We start from the raw sequence: 19,746 nt of genomic DNA, 5'->3' as shown, positions 1-19,746 counted from the left end.
TTCCAACACTAGATACAAATGTGTGATTGTCATCTGTCTGAGTGACTACTATATTTCCAGTGCCTGGAATTGCGGCTGGCACTTGTAGGCACTCAATGTTTGTGGGGTAAATGCATGTTCAGTTAAGGTTTGAGTGCTGTACCACCTGACACTTCTCTGAAACTAAAGGTATAAAGTTACTAACCCATCATCATGAGGGTGAAATTTTTGACTTATTTTCCAGTGGTGCTAATTAGTCAATGTTAGTTTACATTAATTTATTCCACTAGAATGTACTCTAGAAGTCTGAATTAGTCCTTATACCAATAAACCTAGTTTACTATCAAGGAATCACTGAGATACGATCGGGGAATTCACTAAACTTATGATAATCACGCCATCTTACATATTATGGAATTCATTTTTGAAAACAAAGAGAAGATTAGAAAATATGAAAGTATTTTGTACTTACTCATCTGACATAATATTTTTGCCAGATAGTACTCTCTGGCCGTTTTTGCTCTCAGGAACTGAAAAACATTAAATTCTTCAAATAAGTGAATTTAAAAATTGTCAACTCTAAATTCACTAGAAAATCTTCCATTAGTAATTATTTTGCTTTTAACATTTCCATATGTTTCTTCAGGAGTCAGTCTATAACCAATCAATTAATCACAGATATTGAAGGACCTCTGATGGCAAAGCCACATGCGGTAAGGATGATACCTCTGCTTCCCTTCAGCCAGACTGTGTATGTACTACTGAACAATTTGATTGAACTGGCACAGATAGTGAAGACATTAATCACTTTAATATTCCTTTGGTTCAGATAACAGGTTTCACTTGTAATTTAGTCCATAATCATATGACAGGTGAAAAAATGCAGACATACAATACGTATATTTGATATTTTCCAGTATTGCTCTTACAGCATCCAATTTGCTTTTATTATTTTTATTATACTTTTCTTGTTACAAAACAATATTTTATGTAGAAAATTTAAAAGCTAAATAAACACATTCTGTCCCCAATTAAGAAGCACTTACATTTCTACCATCTATGAAAAATAAACACATTTATTTTTAACATCTACATGTATATTCTTTCAAGTACTATTTTCCACAAATGAACACAAATGTATTTATGACATTTAAGATTATTTAGTAACTTAAAAAAAATAAACCAGATTGTGATCATCGTCTCCCCATGGCATGAAATATTCTTACATATTTTTTACTTACTTAGGCTACAATTTACTAATCTTCTATTACTATCTAGACTGCTTCCATCAAAAAACACACACACACACACACACACAAACCCCTATACTTTGATGATTGTTCTCGCTTGTGTGTGACATATTCTGAACCACATGCAGGTATATGAGTTTTATTCTGTAAGAGATAGAGGCATAGAATAATGTATGAGAGCCTTTCCATACACTTCTAGATATTTGATAAATACCTAGGTACTGTTTTCAGATGTAGTTCTCTACCAGTTTTCTCGGTTTCTCCCATGGGTTAAAAAAATTTTTTTTTCTAATGTAAATATAACTCTTCCAGATATTTTTCTGTAAGTCATTAACTTCATCAAAATTCTCATTCACATACTAATTAACATGGTATGTTCAACTCATGTAATAGAATTCTTACATTTTCAAAATCTATTCTTATCTAGGTTAAGACATTTTCATTTTCATTTCTATCTGTGGTTTTCTTCCATTTTAATTATGTTACCTAGTAGTTTATATCTATGTCATCCTTTTTCTCTAATATCCAGCTCTTGACACATTAATTTAATTTTTAGTTTGAATTAAAGTTTCTTTAATTCTTTTCTTGTTTTATGTTTATTTTTCTAGTTTCTGGCATTAATGCTTAGTTCATTTATTGCCATTCTTCCTTGAATCATCATCATTATCATCATCATCAGCTCTTTTCAAAATTTTAATATTTAGTGTTGTGGTGATCGATATTTTCCAAATAACTTTTAAGGATTTTTTTTGTTTTTTTTGAGATGGAGACTTGCTGTGTTACACAGACTGGAGTGCAGTGGTGCGATCTTGGCTCACTGCAACCTCCGCCTCCCGGTTTCAAGCAATTCTTCTGCCTCCACCTCCTGAGTAGCTGGGATTACAGGCATGTGCCACCATACTTGGCTAATTGTTTGTATTTTTAGTCGAGATGGGGTTTCACTGTGTTGGCCAGACTGGTCTTAAACTCCTGACCTCAAGTGATTGTCCTGCCTCAGCCTCCCAAAGTGCTGGCATTACAGGTGTGAACCACTGTGCCCAGCTTAAGTTCAATTTTTATTTTTCTTTTACATTCATGCCATGTAGAATTTTTTTTAGTTTTAAGTGGTTTTAATTTGTTATTGTTATTTTTGTTATTAATGCCTAGTTTAATTGATCATAGAGAATGTGATCAGTAAAATATGCAGCTATTTTTATATTTTTAATATCTATTATGAAAAATTTAAATATACAAAAAAGTACAGAGAATAGTAAAAGAAACCCAAGTTGCCAATTCTCAGCTTCGAAATTTGGGTTCTATCATTATCACCACACACTCTTTCCTCACCTCTGTCTGGATTACTTTAAAGCAGTTTATAGATATCATCTCATTTCACATTAATATAAAACCCAATTAAAATATTACTATCATACATAAACATTTAGGAATTTCTTAATATCATCTAGTATGTAGTCTATTTAATGAAGCATTATATTAATAATACTAGCCTCAGAAAAACAAGTATGGAATCAATTTCAGACTCCCTTGTATTGACCTATTTGTTGTTTTTGTTAACAAAAAATATATTTCCTTAACAGTTCAAAAGCCAGTAAAATTAAGAAATTCTTGCAATGAATGTTTTGCCAAAGCCCTTGTGAATTATCTAACACTCCAAAATTAAGCTGAAGACAGGTTTAAAAAATTACTTGTGACATTCAAAATAAAGACATGCTTAACAGCTAACCAAACAACATAAACACTGATGAAATCTGACTGGAAAAAAAAAATCCAGCTAGAAAAGTCATTTTAAAGATAAATTTGGAAATTAAATTTGGTGGAATAGTATATGATATTACAGAATTATTACTAATTTTCTTAGTTGTGATAAGGATATAGTGTTACACTAAAGAATGAACTTTGAAGATCCATGCTCGAGTATTTATGGGTGAAGTTTCATGGTGTCTACAACTAATTTCAAATGTTTCAGTCAGAAGTATGTATGTATGCCGGGCACGGTGGCTCATGCCTGTAATCCCAGCACTTTGGGAGGCTGAGGCAGGCAGATCACAAGGTCAGGAGTTCGAGACTAGTCTGACCAACATGGTGAAACACTGTCTCTACTAAAAATACAAAAATTAAGCCGGGCGCGGTGGCTCACACTTGTAATCCCAGCACTTTGGGAGGCCGAGGTGGGTGGATCACGAGGTCAAGAGATCGAGACCATCCTGGTCAACACGGTGAAACCCTGTCTCTATTAAAAATACAAAAAATTAGCTGGGCATGGTGGCACATGCCTGTAATCCCAGCTACTCAAGAGACTGAGGCAGGAGAATTGCCTGAATCCAGGAGGTGGAGGTTGCGGTGAGCCAAGATCGCGCCATTGCACTCCAGCCTGGGTAACGAGAGCGAAACTCCGTCTCAAAAAAAAAAAAAAAAAAAAATCAGCTGGGCTTGGTGGCATGTGCCTGTAATTCCAGCTACTTGGGAGGCTAAGGCAGGAGAATCGCTTGAACCTGGAAGGCGGAGGTTGCAGTGAGCCGAGATTGCACCATGGCACTCCAGCCTGGGCAACACAGTGAGACTCTGTCTCTAAATAAATAAATAAATAAAGTTGGAGCAACTAAAAAGGGACACACTGTGAGAAGATCTTATGCACTATACAACATAAGATATGAAAGTAAGCAATCTCATATTATCTGAATTTTTACATGAAAATGAATTAATGGATTACTTTTATAATTAAATATCTAAGAACAGCAGGTATATCTTCTGAAACTATACTAGCTATGAGACAATGAAGCAACCGTTCAAAGCACTAAAAAAAACTTGGCAATCTAGAATTCTCTAGCTAAATATTTGTTTTAAATGAAAGTGAAATTAAGACCTTTTCAGACAAAAGAAAAGCAGAGAGAATTTATTGCCAGTAGAACTGCATTATAAGAAATACTAAAGGAAGCTTTTTGGGTAAAGGGAAAATGGTGTCAGGTAGAAATTCGGATCTACACAAAGCTACGAAGAACACCAGAAATCGAATATATGTGGGTAGATAAAAAAGACATTTTAAAAGAGATTTTAAAATCTCTTTAAAAGAGAATTAACCATTTAAAATAATAATGTATTAAGGGGCTTATAACATATGTATTAATAGAAGTAAATGTATGACAAAATAATACAAAGGATGGGAAAGAAATTAGTGTCCTATTATACAACATACATGAAGTTGTATAATAATAATTAAAGGTAGAGTGTGATATCACAACAAGTGAGGTAAAATTGTTTTGTTCTCCATAGAATCGTCAGTAAATCCATATGTATACTTTTTGAGTGTGATGTTTCAGGCTTCAGTGCCTTCATATGTGCCTTTTCTGATGCCGGCAATGCCTTCTCGTTTTAACAGATGAATTCCTATACTTGCCTCTTCCTTCAAGTTTCTAAGATTCTATTAGTGTCTCTTCCTCTAAAAATCCTCCTCTTATTCCTTGCTCCTCCTCCTTTTCTCAATTAGTCCCTTAATCCTCCCTGTTCCCAGAAAACTTAATATTTTTATTACTAGCATGCATTTAATCTTATTGTAATTATTTATATATCTGCCTGTTATCAAGGGGAAAGACATGTCTCTCTTATTTATTTATTTATTTATTTAGAGATGGAATTTCACCCTTATTGCCCAGGCTGGAGTGCAATGGGGCAATCTCTGCTCACCACAACCTCTGCCTCCTGGGTCCAAGTGATTCTCCTGCCTCAGCTTCCCGAGTAGCTGGGATTACAGGCATGCACCACCGTGCCTGGGTAATTTTTTGTATTTTTAGTAGAGATGGGTTTCTCCATGTTGGTCAGGCTGGTCTTGAACTCCTGACCTCAAGTGATCCACTTGCCTTGATCTCCCAAAGTGCTGGGATTATAGCCATGAGCCACCACACCTTTTCTTATTTATTTCTATATACCCAGCAACTAGCATAGTGCTGGTATATAGAAAGCTTTCCTTAAAGCAGTCCTTGAAAAGTTTTATACCAAAACTTCCTTACTCCTGCCTCAGCCTTACCAAAAATACTGCATGTCCTTCCAAAATGTTCTTTTACCTCTAACCTGGTGAAAGTAGTAAGAGAGATGAGTAGCCAGGCAAGCATCTATGTGTGGACAAGGATCTTATTATTAATTAAAAAAATTTTTTTAATTGATATATAATATTGTATACATTTTAGGGGTACATGTTTGATACTTGCATACAATGGGTAATGATCAAATCAAGGTAATTGGATTATCCATCATCTCAAACATTTATCTGTTCTTTGTGTTGGGAATATTACAAATTTTCTCTTCTGGTTATTATAAAGCATACAATAAACTACTGTTAACTATAATTTCCCTACTATACTACTGAATACTATAATTTATTCCTTCCATCTAACTGTACTTTTGTACCCCTTAGCTGACTTCTATCTCCAGCTTCTTCCCGTCCACCCTCTGGTAACCAACATCCTGTGTTCTGCCTCCAGGAGAGCCACTTTTTTAGCTCTCACAGTAGTGATTTTAAATCTTCGATCTTTAGTTATTTCAGTATTTTTAAGTTTCTTAAATTACACGCACAGGTAAAACTTACTTCTTCCATTAACTCTAGTGGGGCCTGAGTATTCTTTTTAGGGTTACTATCTTCATCATTATCTTCATCACTGGTATCGTCTTCACCATCATCCTCTGCTGATTCTGACAACTTATCATCAATATCCTGAAGGGAATATTCATTATTTTTCTCCTGCTTTGCAATGACTGCATCTTTGCTCATTTCACCTAAAAGGGAATATACCTAATTTAGTCAAAAAAACACTGGAAAGTTTGCAAATCAAATTTTGCCAGATCCTATTACCATTCATTAAACTGATATATTCATAAAAGTAACATAATTATCATAACAAACTTGTATTTGGAACACTACATATTTTAACTCAATTTAAATCTCTCAATATCAATGAGGTATATATTATTTTTATTCCCATTTATAGGTGAGGAAACTGAGGGACAGAGAGGTTAAATATACTGGCCAACTTCAACTTCACACAGCTAAGTGGTAGATCTGTGAGTCAGTCTGGCCCTAGAGTCCATATTTTTTTTTTTTTTTTTTTTGAGACGGAGTCTCGCTCTGTCACCAGGCTAGAGTGCAGTGGCATGATCTCGGCTCACTGCAACCTCCACCTCCTGGGTTTAAGCAATTCTCATGCCTCAGCCTCTAGATTAGCTGGGACTACAGGCATGTGCCACCACGTCCAGCTAATTTTTGTATTTTTAGTAGGGATGGGGTTTCACCATGTTGGCCAGGATGGTCTTGACCTCTTGACCTTGTGATCCACCCACCTTGGCCTCCTAAAGTACTGGGATTACAGGTGTGAGCCACTGTGCTGAATCAGAGTCCATATTCTTAATTATGTCTTGCATTATTTTTACTAATATAAAATAAATATACTTCAATTAAAGTAAGTTTAAATCATCTCCTGGGGAAATACTACTGAGTGAGCCTGCTGGCTCCTTCAGCTTTGTGGAAGTCTTTCACAGTTTGAAATTGAACTTGTTACACCCACCCCTTCTTGTATGATTCTGAGTGCCTGGGAAGTCTCTGAGATGTCTTCTTTGATGGGAAGGTGGCTATAAGCTACTCTAAATAATGTATACACACTTGTGGTAGAAAGAAGAAAATGAGGAAATCTAGGAGAGCTCCACAGAAGACAATGTTAAGAAAACACAGATCAAAAAAAAAGATAAAACTTATGAATCTACAACAAACTCCTGACTCTAAACCCAAAGTGCTATCCTGAAAAGGAGTATCAAGTTCTTCCAAGAGTGTGATGGTTGTGATATTCAGGCCATACATCTGCCTGTTTCTGGTTCATTTACAGTCTCCATCAGCTCACAATCACCCTGATGGTCCAGTGTGCACCCAGCCTGTGCACTGACTCAACACACTGATGTCACCAAGGGAAGTCGTAAAGAGGAATTAGGGGCACTTTGTGATGTCACAGGAACTATCTCATTCACTTCACAAACATTTAGCATCAGAAGAGAAGTTTCCTGATCCCTATATCTAAAGCAATCCTCTTCCCAGGAGCTGTTTATTTACATTATAGCACCTACCACAACCTGTAATTACCTTGCTTATTTGTTTGGGTTTTTATTTATATTTATTTATTTATTTATTTTTTGGAGACAAGGTCTTGCTCTGTCACCCAGGCTAGAGTTCAGCGATGTGATCTCCGTTCACTGCAGCCTCTGCTTCCCAGGTTCAAGCAAGTCTCATGCCTTAGCCTCCCGAGTAGCTGTGACTACAGGCACTTGCCACCACACCTGGTTAATTTTTGTATATTTAGTAGAGATGGGGTTTCATCACGTTGGCCAGGCTGGTCTCAAACTCCTGGCCTCAAGTGATCCATCTGCCTCGGCCTCCCAAAGTGCTAGGATTACAGTGTTTGTGTTTTTAACTTTTTTTTTTTTAGACTAGTCAAGTCCAGTAGTGAGAAGGGGAAAAAAGGAAAACGAGTGACTTCTGTAGCTGATTACGAACAATCAACTCAGATAACTTACTATCTATGCATCAGCCTGTTGTTATTTTTATTTAAAAAAATTTTTAAACTTCTTTTTGAGACAGGGTCTTGCTCTGTCACCCACCCAGGCTGGAGTACAGGAACGTGATCATAATCACTGCAGCCCTGAACGCCTGGGTCCAAGCAATCCTCCTGCCTTCCTAGTAGCTAGGACTACAAGTGTATACTAGCATGCCTGGCAATTTTTTTTAATTTTAAATTTTTTTGTAAAGATGGGGTCTTGCTATGTTGCCCAGTCTGGTCTCAAACTTTAGGGCTTGACCTGGGCTGATCCTCTTGCTTTGGTCTCCTAAAGTGCTGAGATTGACAGGCATGAGCCACTATACTTGGCCTGTTGTTTATTTTCAATAGTCAGCTGTCTGTCTTCTACTAGAATGTAAGCTTCATAAGGGCAAGGACTTTCCGTATTTTGCCAACTGTTGTATCCAAACTAGTGCCTAGCACTCTGGCTTTCAACTGTTGTTAAATGAATGGAGCGTGTTAATGCTTTCATAGGTATTTTAATTCATTCTAGGATTTAATACTCTGTAATTATCATCTTATGTAATGTATATCCATGGATCTCATACCTGACTGAATATAAGAATCACCCAGAACATGGCTTTGAAATATCACTGAGTCTCATGACCTGCCCCAGACCTAGAGAACTGTCAGCTCCCAAAGGTGGTGGAAAAGGAGGGTTCAATTAGAAGCCATAGTTAATTCAATGAAACAAATGTTATTACCTGTGCTTTCTTTTAAGCAGGAAGATGACGGTAGGTCAGACTGTAGATTTGTTAAGACATCTTTATTTTCAATACTCCTTGAAGATACTCTATTTTCAGTATTCTTTAAAGAGACTTTATTTTCAATATTCTTAGAAGGGACTTCCTTCCTATATGTTAAAGTAGACAGTGAAAAAAGATTTTCTTAGTTCATAATTCTGTTTAATGCTTTAAACACACACATTACATTTAATACAAACATACAATATAATATGCCAACAATAAACTAAATAGGTAAAATGTAGTATCTTCTTTATGGAAAAGAATTACAAATTATTTTACTGATGATTAAAATTCTATTGCTGACGGTATTGTTATTGTATAACAATTCTTAGACTCTTTTCAGAGTTCTTTAAACAGAGCATTTAAATAATCAGTTATAGAAATGTCTTTGGTACATCATAGTGATATGATGGACTAAAACTAAGAAAATTAGCCTGGAGTTTTGAAGTTTATAAATCAATTTTTGTAACTGCTAAATGCTACACTTATGCAGATTCCAACACTAATATTACCCTTGGTCATATTATAAAATAGCCTTTTTCATTAAGTAGCTTAACTAAAAATGGTTAACTCTCCCTTTTAATCTTTAAACTTGAAGCTTCATCTTAGTAAATATCACATTGAAACAAGGAATTCTTAATGTGATGCCCTCTGTTCACAAAGACAGGCACTTATGCTTGTGGAAAAAAACAACAACCCGTCTCTTTTTTTGAGATATCAAGAACCTTTCAATTTGTCTCCTTCAAACAATTTTTAAAATTCACCTTCTAGTTTGCATGGAAATATATGAAAAGATGTGAAGTATTATTTGTTCCCTAATGTTACAATGGCTCTGATTTTTCCTTCATGGAAATGTGAATCCAGAACATTAGGAATTAAGTTAGTGGTCTTCTGCACTGATTTAGCAAATAGGTTGACCAGCTTGTTAGCTCCTTAAAATATGAGAGGGAATGGAATCTGTACTCCCCTAGTATATGTGGCTACAGCAAAGCCCTTCTCTGGAAATAAAAAACGCACAGCAAAGATGATTTACATTTATTCTGCCTCTGCCCCACTCAATCTTCTAATTGTGAAAGAAAGCATCCAAGAAGAAACTCTACATATGAAAAGTTGCAGAATCACTGAAATATTCAGTTTCCAGGACTGTGAGACTCCTATTTTTTTTTTCTTTTTTTCTTTACAATCCCTTCTCTGGATTAGACTCCTATTACATAAAAGGTCACCGAACCAGTGATTACTAAAATTTATATGCTCTCAAAGCTGATCTACATAAAAGGGCTTTGATGTCTTTTTTCTTCCCTGAATTACAGTATTTCATTCAGTCTAAGATACCATCTATTTATTATAAAACACACCATTGTTTCATGTACACTAAAAAAGAAAAAAATATTGCCAAACATAAGTGTAAGATGACATTGATTGTAAGAGATGTTAAAATATGAAAAATGTGTGCTTTAGAATGAAATGTGGTACTTACATATTCACTAAGTTACATCCTTAAAAAATGAAATTTAGCTAGTATAGTTCTAGGTATTTGAATAACTGGAAATGTCTATAGTAATTTTAATGAAACACACTGTTTTTTTTTTACACTTGATCTTAGCCAAAGGCTGGAAATGATGTAATGTAATTCTTTTTAACACCAGTTTCTTTAACTAGTTGAGGTAATTATTTTCTTTATTGAGTAGTAACAATTCATGTTATAGTAAATAATTTAATTTTAAAGTAAATATTCGCTTGAAGAAATATTCTGAAAGAATAAGTATCAAAGGGAAATAGGAATGAGCAATGAAAATTATGATACAAGTAAAATATAGAATACAGAGTGTTTAAAGCAGAAGTGAATATTATCTATACTTCTACATTTTAATCAAAATTCATTTTTCATTTTAACTGTCCTTCTATCTAAGTAACAATTGCTTTGACTGAAGCAACAGCTGAAGGGCTAATCCATGCATTTCTGGCCTTTCAAATTTAATTGGGTGACAAATGGCTGCATTATCTCGTTCTAATTGCTTAAAAGGCATGGGAGAGGTCAGCTGCACAAAGACATCTTCTTACTTTGACATTGCTTTATTTGATTCAATCATCACTTTTTCTGAAAGAGAAAAAAATACTCCCAGCATTTTATTAACAGTGATGTCCCTAACATAGATTTCTAAATGGCAAATATTTAGGATTTTTAAAAGGATAGGCAAAATTATGATGGATTTAATTGCTAAGTCATTCAATGACACTCAACATTCCAATATTCTTCTTAATATTTAAGACAAAATAGTGGTTAAACATACTCTTTCAAAGAAATAAATCATTTACCCTTTCGATAAAACATTAGCAATCTGACATTCTGTTTGTTCTTTGTCGTCTAAAATAGAAGCAGAAATAAAAACTAATATTATTATTTTAGTCTCAGATATTTGAAATAATTTACTAATAGCCTTTATGTAAACATTTCTATTATCTAGAATAAAATGCAATTTTATACTAAAGCTGATTATTTTAAAACTATATAAATTGATGGTAAAATAGACCCAAAACATCCTTAACAAATTGTATACTCTCACCTTACCTTTACAGTCTCTCTCGTCTACAGAATTCCTGCAAAAACCAAAATATTTTCTTCATAAGTCTCTAAACACTTGTATAGATTTTAAATACAAATAGAACACAGAACACAGTCTGTCAGTTAGGTATTAAGCATGTATTTTGTTTTAGTATTTAGTAGAATTATTTCCATTCTAACTGGAAAACCTCATTCTTCCAGATTATGAAACTTAGTTGAAAAAAATCTAGAGAAATTAAGTCTTCTCGGGGGAAGGGGAGGGATGGTAGACAAGCACAAAAGAGAACTAAGGCATACTAAGCTTACTACCTGGGTGATGAAATAATCTGTACAACAAACCCTCGTGACACATTTACCTATATAACCAACCTTCACACATACCCCAAACCTAAAGTAAAAGTTAAAAAAAGAAAAAGAAATTAAGTTTTCCTCTTCTTCCCATCTCACCTTGGAGTTTATTTAAAAAGAGCTATAAGAATAATTTTGCATGTAAGAAAAGTGATGCATTAAATAAGCTTTTAATTCTCTGTTATCTTTTTGGTTTTACGTAACTTGGACTTTAAATCTAGATCTAAATACAATCAACAGCTGGCTAAGAACTCTGCTTTCCTATGGAAATAACCCTAGAAATCATCATCTTTGCTCATGTTTACACCATTTCTCTTCCCTACTTCAACAAAACACAACACAACATGTAAATAAACTATCTGCCAAATTCAGTTTACTGGTGTCACGAAGAAAAACCAAAAAACAAAAAAAAACCTTTTAAGGCCAGGCGCAGTGACCCATGCCTGTAATCCCAGGATTTTGGGAGGCTGAGGTGGGTGGATCACCTGAGTTCAGGAGTTTGAGGCCAATCTGACCAACATGCCGAAACGCCATTTCTACTAAAAATACAAAAATTAGCCAGGCATGGTGGCGGGCACCTGTAATTCCAGCTACTTGGGAGACTGAGACATGAGAATACATTGAACCCCAGAGGCAGAGGTTGCAGTGAACCGAGATTGTGCCACTGCACTCCAGCCTGGGCAACAGAGAGACTCTGTCTCCAAAAATAAAAATAAAAAATAAAAAACACCTTTTAGAGTACATGTGACCAGAACAAGAAAAAATTCTTCCATAGTATTTCAATATGTGATATTTTAAATAAAGTATTATTTAAACAAACACATAGAGAAATAAACTTTGATTTTAAAATACAATCCTTATCTCGTAAGTTCTCATGTGTTTATTAATATAAAGGTACAAAGTTTTCTCTATGAATTTTTACCTTTCTAAGTTACCTGATCACAGGACTGATTTTCCTATAATGTAACCCTTTATATATCTGGATAAATTTCATTCTCATTGTTAAGAGAAAAATAAACAAGTTTTTGTTTCAAGTATGGGAGTGGCCACACTTAAAATTTTCCTAAGTAACAACCCATGTTGCTCACTCCTCTAACACTTGTTCCCATGCCCCAAGCCAGATTTTAAAAATTGTCATAATTATTACCTACTGAGGGATTTCTGGAATACAAAATTCAGGGCCAAGACTGTGGACAATAAAAGGGAAGTGTCATTATTTTGTATTTTTATTTTTTTAAATCCAACTCCCTCACATTGACTTATGCTCCTTAATAAAGCAGCTGTACATAAACTTCTACCTCAGGCTTTGCTTTCTGGGGAACCCTGACAAAGTCAGACATTACATATGTTAATTCGATTAGCTCTCTTGGAGATGTTCACAGAGAACTAAAGTCTATCAGAACAGCACGGCATGTTTTGGGGAAACACAGTTAAGGAAGACCAAACTCCAGGATAAATGAGTTTCCTCTGATTCTCTAGGGCAGTAAAGCTCCAAAGAGGAAACAAAGCAATAATGAACTAAATAAGGCCTTAACAAAAGAAATCTAACATGATCTCTCCTGAGACACACTTTCACTTCACAGATTTCCACAATCCTGTGGGTACCTGTATGTCCCACAGAGCATCACCTTTATATTTATTAATAACATTATTATTTTGAGACAGAGTCTCACTCTATCACCCAGGCTGGAGTGTGGTGGTGTGATCATGGCTCACTGCAGCCTCGTTTACCTTGGTTCAAGCAATCCTCCCACCTCAGCCTTCTGAATATCTGAGACCACAGGTGTGCACCACCACATACAGCTAATTTTTTTAATTTTTGAAGAGACAGGGTCACGCTTTGTTGCCCAAGCTCATCTTGAACTCCTGGCCTCAAGCGATCCTCCCACCTAGGCCTCCCAAAGTGCTGGGATTGCAGGTGTGAGCCACCGCACTGGCCCACCTTTATATTTAGAGCAGTCCTTTCCTTTTTAGCTCTAGGAACTTCATGGACTGCAACATTCTACTCTTCACCTAGATGAAACATTCGTGCATGTAATTCTCCTACCATTTTCACCTGGTGAAAACATAGGATGAACAGATCCCCGCCCTTGATGGAGACCCACGCTCAGTTAGCCTGGCTCTATCATTAGCTAGGAAATGTCCATTTCATCTCCTTTCACAAAACTGAATTGCTTGGGAGGCAGTACAGAGTAATACTCAAAAGATGGGGCTCTTGAGTAAAAGAGACTAGATTCACATCCCAGTTCTGTCACTTCCCAGGTGAGCTTGGACAAATCACTTAACTTCTTTAAGTTTCCATTCTTCCATCTGAAAAATGGGGACCACCATGGTGCCACCTTTGGTGGATCATTATAAGGATTAAACGGGATAATCTGGGTAAAGTGTTCAGCACAGAGCCTGGCATGTACAAAGGACACTGTTTAAACAATTTAATGTTTTATCTAAAGGAAAAGTTTGGAAAGATGTCCTATAGGGATAATTAAAATTACTTAAGAAAGCAAAAAAGGGCCTTTACTGCAATTGAGACAAGCAGATTATCTCTGAGAGCTTTTAATTAACTTTAAAAACTACCTAAGCCCTAAAGTACTGATACTTGTTTATAAAGATCACTGACTCCAGGGAAGAAGCAGACTATTTCAGAACACAGATAAAGTCACTATCTTTTATCAGTCCCTGTGGCAATGGGAACAACACAGTCATGAGAATTCAAACTTTTCATACACTATTCAATGTCTATTTAAAACAGGTATTTGGGTCAGGTGTCCTGGCTCATACCTGTAATCCCAACACTTTGGGAGGTCGAGGCCAGAGGATAGCTTGAGGATGGGAGGTTGACACCAGCCTGGGCAACATAGGAAAACTCTGCCTCTATAAAAAACTAATTAGCCAGGCAGGGTGGTGTGTGCCTACAGTCCCAGCTACTCAAGAGGCTGAAGTGGGAGGATGGCTTGAGCCCAGGAGCTTGAGGTTACAGTGAGCTATGATTGTGCCACTGTACTCCAGCCTGGGCAAGAGAATGGGACTCTGTCGCTAAAGAAAAAGACAACAAATAATACAAAATAAAACAGACATTTGATGAGCACCTACTACATGTCAGATATAACTGTGCTAAGCTCTGGGGACACAAAGATGATATTCTAGTTTGAGAAGTTCAGAATCTTACAGGTGAAATGGATACTAACTTCTTATATGTATGTCATAGAGCAAGCTTCAAAGTACTATAACAAATGCTTCCCTCTAAGAGGCTACAATGTAATTTCCCATACTGCCCAAACTGAGGAATACTGATTACCAGGATCAATCAAATGCTTTCTTTTGGGCTCATGGGCTGGAGATACTTAAGGAGAATCAGCAGGCAGTGGGGGCAAAACTGGACCAACAGAGGTGAAATTGCCTTTGCAAAAATTGTAACAGTAAGAAAATTATGACAGTGACAGAGATCTGACCTAACTGACTCCATCTTGCTTCTAACCTTCTAGCTGCCCTTGTCCATTCCTAGGCATAGGCCAAACTAACTTTGGGAAGAAACTAGTTTACAGTTAACATTGAAACAAAGATGATAACCATCCTTTCCCAAAGCAAACCCTCTTCTGGCCTGGGGACAAGACTGCCTTTGTAGGATTAACAAATTGGCCATAAGATTAGAAATTGTAGTTTAGAAGTCATGCAAACAGAGGCCACAAGATTCTGAACCTCCCCACTTGGTATTATTTGAACTCCACAGATTTTGGAACAACAACAAAAATCTTTTATAACATGAATTACCAACATTTAAAATTCAAACTTCAGAAACTTTTATTTTAGATTTCTCTTGTAATATTGGAAGAAATTACATGTTTTTTCTTTATCCCACTTATGCAATTATTTTACTGGTTTGTGCTATTGGTTTTTATAAGCTACCTTGTATTCTAATAGGCAGAATGAATAAATAGATAGCTACACGCTCAGGCCCTGTAAATCTTGTGAGAAGGAAAGACAGAGCTGATTAAGCACTCACTATCCTCTATCCTCAGGGAGCTTGGTGGGGGAAACATTACATGATGCGGGGACCATATTTTACCGTATAGTTTCAAATATGTATATAAATGGTTTCAAAGATCATCTATCACTTACATTCATTCTTTAAAATGACTAATTATAAATTTTATATATTTCCTTTACAGCGTAATATAGTGCTAGGAGTCCAGACTTTGGAGTCAGGTTGTCTATGTTCAAATCTCAGCAAATTGTGTGATCTTGAGCAAATTCGTTAACCTCTCTGATTCAGTTTCTTAACTGCAAAGTGTGGATAAAAATACTACCTACCTCAAAGAGTTATTGCAAGGGTTAAAATAATTAGCTACTAATGAATAATAATAGTAGCACTTATCTCCTGCTAGAACAATTACTATAACGCCTCTTCCTATTACAATTATTAATATTTACAGCCTAGGGAGGCCAGTCCTGAAGGTGAACTATCACAAATGAAGGCAGTTCTAAATGCAGAACTGAAACTGGATGGGGCAAAGAGGGGAGAAAACACTGAGGATGTGGCTCAACTGATGAGAGTAGGTAGAAAGCTCTGGAATTCTGGAGTGGGTGCAGTGAAATACCTTCAGAGATGCTGGAATTTCAGTTCTGGAAGTCAACATTTAAAGAGGAATGCTGTTGTTATTGCTGTTTTCCAGAGATGACAAAAACCAAAACAATTTCAATTCACAAAAACAAAATAAAAATTAAAAAATAACAAGTTGGATTTGAGGATCATTGCATTTGGTTTTTAGGAAAATAAAACATATTAAAAGATAGTTCCAGAGTTCTTTTCAGATTTATTTAAAAAAAAAAAAAAACTTCCGGGGTTCTCTTGGGGTAAAACCAGATTCAGCCAATACACCTATGCCAAACAATAAATTGATCATTATCCCATGTGTTAAAGGCTACAGGGGCTCAGTGTAGAATAGCTTGAGTAGTCAAAAGACAACAATATCAACATTTTGGAAGTTTCAAGTCAATTTCATCATCTCATTGAAGGCTGACGACTAGATTGTGGAAGCGATTCCTTGTCCGAAGCCCTCATTTTACGTAAGATGAGAACAAGGCCCGGGAATAGAAATGGTTTGTCCAAATTCCATCGAAATTTTTATGGCCGATTAAGTCTTATCTAGCTAGTAGTGATGTCTTAACTAATTTTCCAAAAATAAGTAAAAGAATTCTGGGCAAGGGCGAGGACTGAGGGAGGGGGAGGGAAGCCCTGGGATGGGACGGGCCATCTTCGTTATTTGGGGGAAAGGAGTTGGTGTGTGTGAAGCGGCAGGTCAAAGCATGGTGGTGTAGACACGGCTGTCAGAACCGCCAGTAATCTCCACATCCGCGTAGACACGCACAGCTCTTCCTCACTCCAGCTGCGCGTATCCTCCCTTCCCAGAGCCCGAACCCGGAGTGGTAGAGCAGTCCGCAGTCTCGCGCGCCGGGTCTTGCGGGAGGTCTGCTGGGGGGGCTGGGTCGGGTTGCACCCGGGGATGGGAGAGGGCGACCGGCTGTGGCCTCGGCGCGTCTTACCTGCTGGCGGCCCTCTCCAGCCGACCATCCGAAGGGCAGACACCGAGAATCGGCCCGGCTAGCTGCTCGCGCGGGGCTTGGGGATCCGCGCCGGGGACGCCGCGTAGCGGTGGAAACTGTACGGCGCGCTGAGGAAGCGGGGCCAGCCGCCGAGGGTAGGGCCTGGAAGGGCGGGGCGAGGGCGGGGAAGGTGGCGGGGGCGGGGACGGGGTCGGGGGTCGGGGCAGCCTGAGGAGCCAAGGAGGGGCTCGGGGATCCGCGCCGGGGACGCCGTCTAGCTGTGGAGACTGTACGGCGCGCTGAGGAAGCAGGGCCAGCCGCCGAGGGTAGGGCCTGGAAGGGCGAGGCGGGGCGGGGGCGGGAGTCGGGGCAGCCTGGGGAGCCGAGGAGCGGCGAGGACGGGGAGGACCGAAACTGGAGGGCGGTGAGGAGCGCGGGACGGAGCGGGCGGGGCGAAGAGGGCCCGGGGCGGGGCTGGGAAGCAGGCCCGCGGGGGCGGTGCGGGGCAGGCGGCCGGGCTGAAGGACAGCCCCGCCGTCCTGGGGGTCCTGCGGCGCTGGGAACTGGGCGCACACACCCTCGGACGGACGTGCGCACGCGCACCGGTTACCTTCCGGAGCGCCAGAAAAGGAAAGAGGGTTGGAAAGTTAGGGTCCATACCTAATTCTAAGCGAGGGAGAGGGAAGGGGGCGGGGTGGCCTGAGTTTTAAACCTGGAGAGTAAGAGTCTTCAGTTGGGAGAGATGTCTCTCGTTGTGGATGAACAAGTGTCCCCTCCAGGACTTCGTCCCCCAACCTGAGGTCGCCCCAAGAAGACAGCCTCCCGGCGGAGTCGCTGGACGCCAGTTTTCCCAGAAGTCAGGTTCAAGTGATTAGAACCAGAGACCCGGCTTGCCGGAGCTGCTGCTTGGCCACTCTGGCCAATGGGAGGTATTAGTTATTAAGTAACTGCTTGGGTCACAGAAGGGGGTGGGGAGCTTTTCTGTTAGAGAATTCTAAAGGTACCTCAAGCTTGGGTTCTAGGAAGGAATTGGTTTTCTCCACTTGGGATGCCGGAAGTAACTAGAATACATTTGTTGCTAGGCAACATGTTTTGAAGGACGCCTGTTTGTTGGACTCAAATCTGGATTCGGCTTCACATGGTAGACACGTTATCTGGTGTACTCCCTATTTAATCTCTGGGGTTGGTACCAGCTGAGGATATGTACCTTGGTAGATGGTTGTGAAGTTAAAATGACATAGAAACATATAAAGCTCTGACATGTAGAAGATGCTTAATAAATGGCAAAATTTTTTTATTATAATAAAAATAGAACCAGTTGGACCATTTCTGGAACCAAGAGACTACAGAGACGCGGTTATTTTTTAATTCTTTTAGTCATCTGTTCACATTCATTCTTTAAATCTCCTGTGAGCCCCTGATGATAGGTAGGAGGCAAGGGAAAAATGCCAAAATGAAAGTTAAAAAAAAAAATAAAATAAAAACTCAATGGAATCATTGACAAATACGTCCCTAGTTTGATAAGGACATAGCAAGCCACTGCCTCCTCTATTACAGGAACACCCTTACATAGAAAATGTCTTGTTTGATTGAGGACTTTTAGTTTAAACAAGGAAAAGAGTATGTCTTTGAAAACATTTGTTGTGTTGAATTTGCTTAGTACTGATGAATGGGGTAATGGCTGACTGGCTATTCCCATTGTTCTACTCCAAGGAAGTGTAAGAAAACATCAAATCTGATTAAACTTACTTTCTTTACCTATTCTTCTTCTCCCTAACAGAGAAGCTCAAGTTCATTTGTAGAATGCAGTGTTTTTAATGTTTAGTTATTGTTCCTGAAAGGGGGCAAAAATAGATTAATGGGCCGGGCACGGTGGCTCACACCTGTAATCCCAGCACTTTGGGAGGCCGAGGTGTATGGATCACTTGAGCTCAGGAATTGCAGACCAGACTGGGCAACATAGCGAAACCTTGTCTCCACAAACAATATAAAAAATTAACTGGGCATGATGGCCCGGATGGGGTGGGGTAGCAAGGGGTCGAAGTTGTAGTGAGCCTTCGTTGCTCCACTGCATTCTAACCTACGCGACAAAGTGAGACCCTGCCTCAAAAAAAAAAAAAAAAAAAAAAAAAGGATTCATGACTTTGGAGAATAAAAGTATTTTCTCCACATCGGAGAGTGGTTAGAGCGATCTGGCTTCCATCTTGGGCCTCAAGGTCTTTAAGTGCCAAGTGGAAATACATGCACTACCTGCCCCCGTAGCTCAGAACATGGAATGAGAGAAAATAAAGCCCCTGACACAGAGCCTTGCACATGACAATTCATCAACAACTCAGATATTATTATTACTTCTACTATAATATTCTGTATATAAGTAAAAGTACTTTTGGGCCGGACCCGGTGGCTCACGCCTGTAATCCCAGCACTTTGGGAGGCTGAGGCAGGTGGGTCACGAGGTCAAGAGATCGAGACCATCCTGGCCAACAGAGTGAGACCCCGTCTCTACTAAAAATACAAAAATTAGCTGGTGGCACGTGCCTGTAATCCTAGCTACTTGGGAGGCTGAGGCAGGAGAATCGATTGAACTCGGGAGGCGGGGGTTGCAGTGAGCCGAGATCGCGCCACTGTACTCTAGCTTGGTGACAGTGAGACTCAGTCTCAAAAAAAAAAAAAAAAGAAAAGAAAAAAAAAGTACTTTCAGGATAGCTGTAAGAATTGAAGATCATTAG

General features: G+C 38.3%; 1 protein-coding gene and 1 long non-coding RNA gene across 2 annotated transcripts in view; one reads left to right on the top strand and one right to left on the bottom strand.

The window, feature by feature from the left end:
- The window catches only part of GAD1 (glutamate decarboxylase 1), a 75,656-nt gene extending 64,506 nt beyond the window's left edge, over positions 1-11,150 (bottom strand). Inside the window, exons 1-4 of the mRNA XM_021668989.2 lie at positions 11,135-11,150; positions 10,882-10,930; positions 8,524-8,672; positions 5,809-5,996 (exon numbers count right to left, since the gene is read on the bottom strand). Of these exons, the coding sequence (XP_021524664.2) occupies positions 5,809-5,991 (183 nt within the window). The 5' untranslated portion in view covers positions 5,992-5,996; positions 8,524-8,672; positions 10,882-10,930; positions 11,135-11,150. The remainder of the gene's footprint in view (positions 1-5,808; positions 5,997-8,523; positions 8,673-10,881; positions 10,931-11,134) is intronic.
- A 6,517-nt stretch (positions 11,151-17,667) lies between these two features.
- The window catches only part of LOC105728241 (uncharacterized), a 28,158-nt gene continuing 26,079 nt past the window's right edge, over positions 17,668-19,746 (top strand). The window contains exon 1 of the long non-coding RNA XR_001109980.2: positions 17,668-17,946. This is a non-coding gene — a long non-coding RNA (uncharacterized LOC105728241). The remainder of the gene's footprint in view (positions 17,947-19,746) is intronic.

The sequence above is a fragment of the Aotus nancymaae genome, unplaced genomic scaffold, assembly GCF_030222135.1.
Source record: "Aotus nancymaae isolate 86718 unplaced genomic scaffold, 86718_ANA_hifiasm-v0.15.2.pri h1tg000008l, whole genome shotgun sequence".
Lineage (NCBI taxonomy): Eukaryota > Metazoa > Chordata > Mammalia > Primates > Aotidae > Aotus > Aotus nancymaae.
The sequence above is the reverse complement of the archived record's forward strand: the minus strand, read 5'-3'. Positions and strand labels throughout refer to the sequence as shown.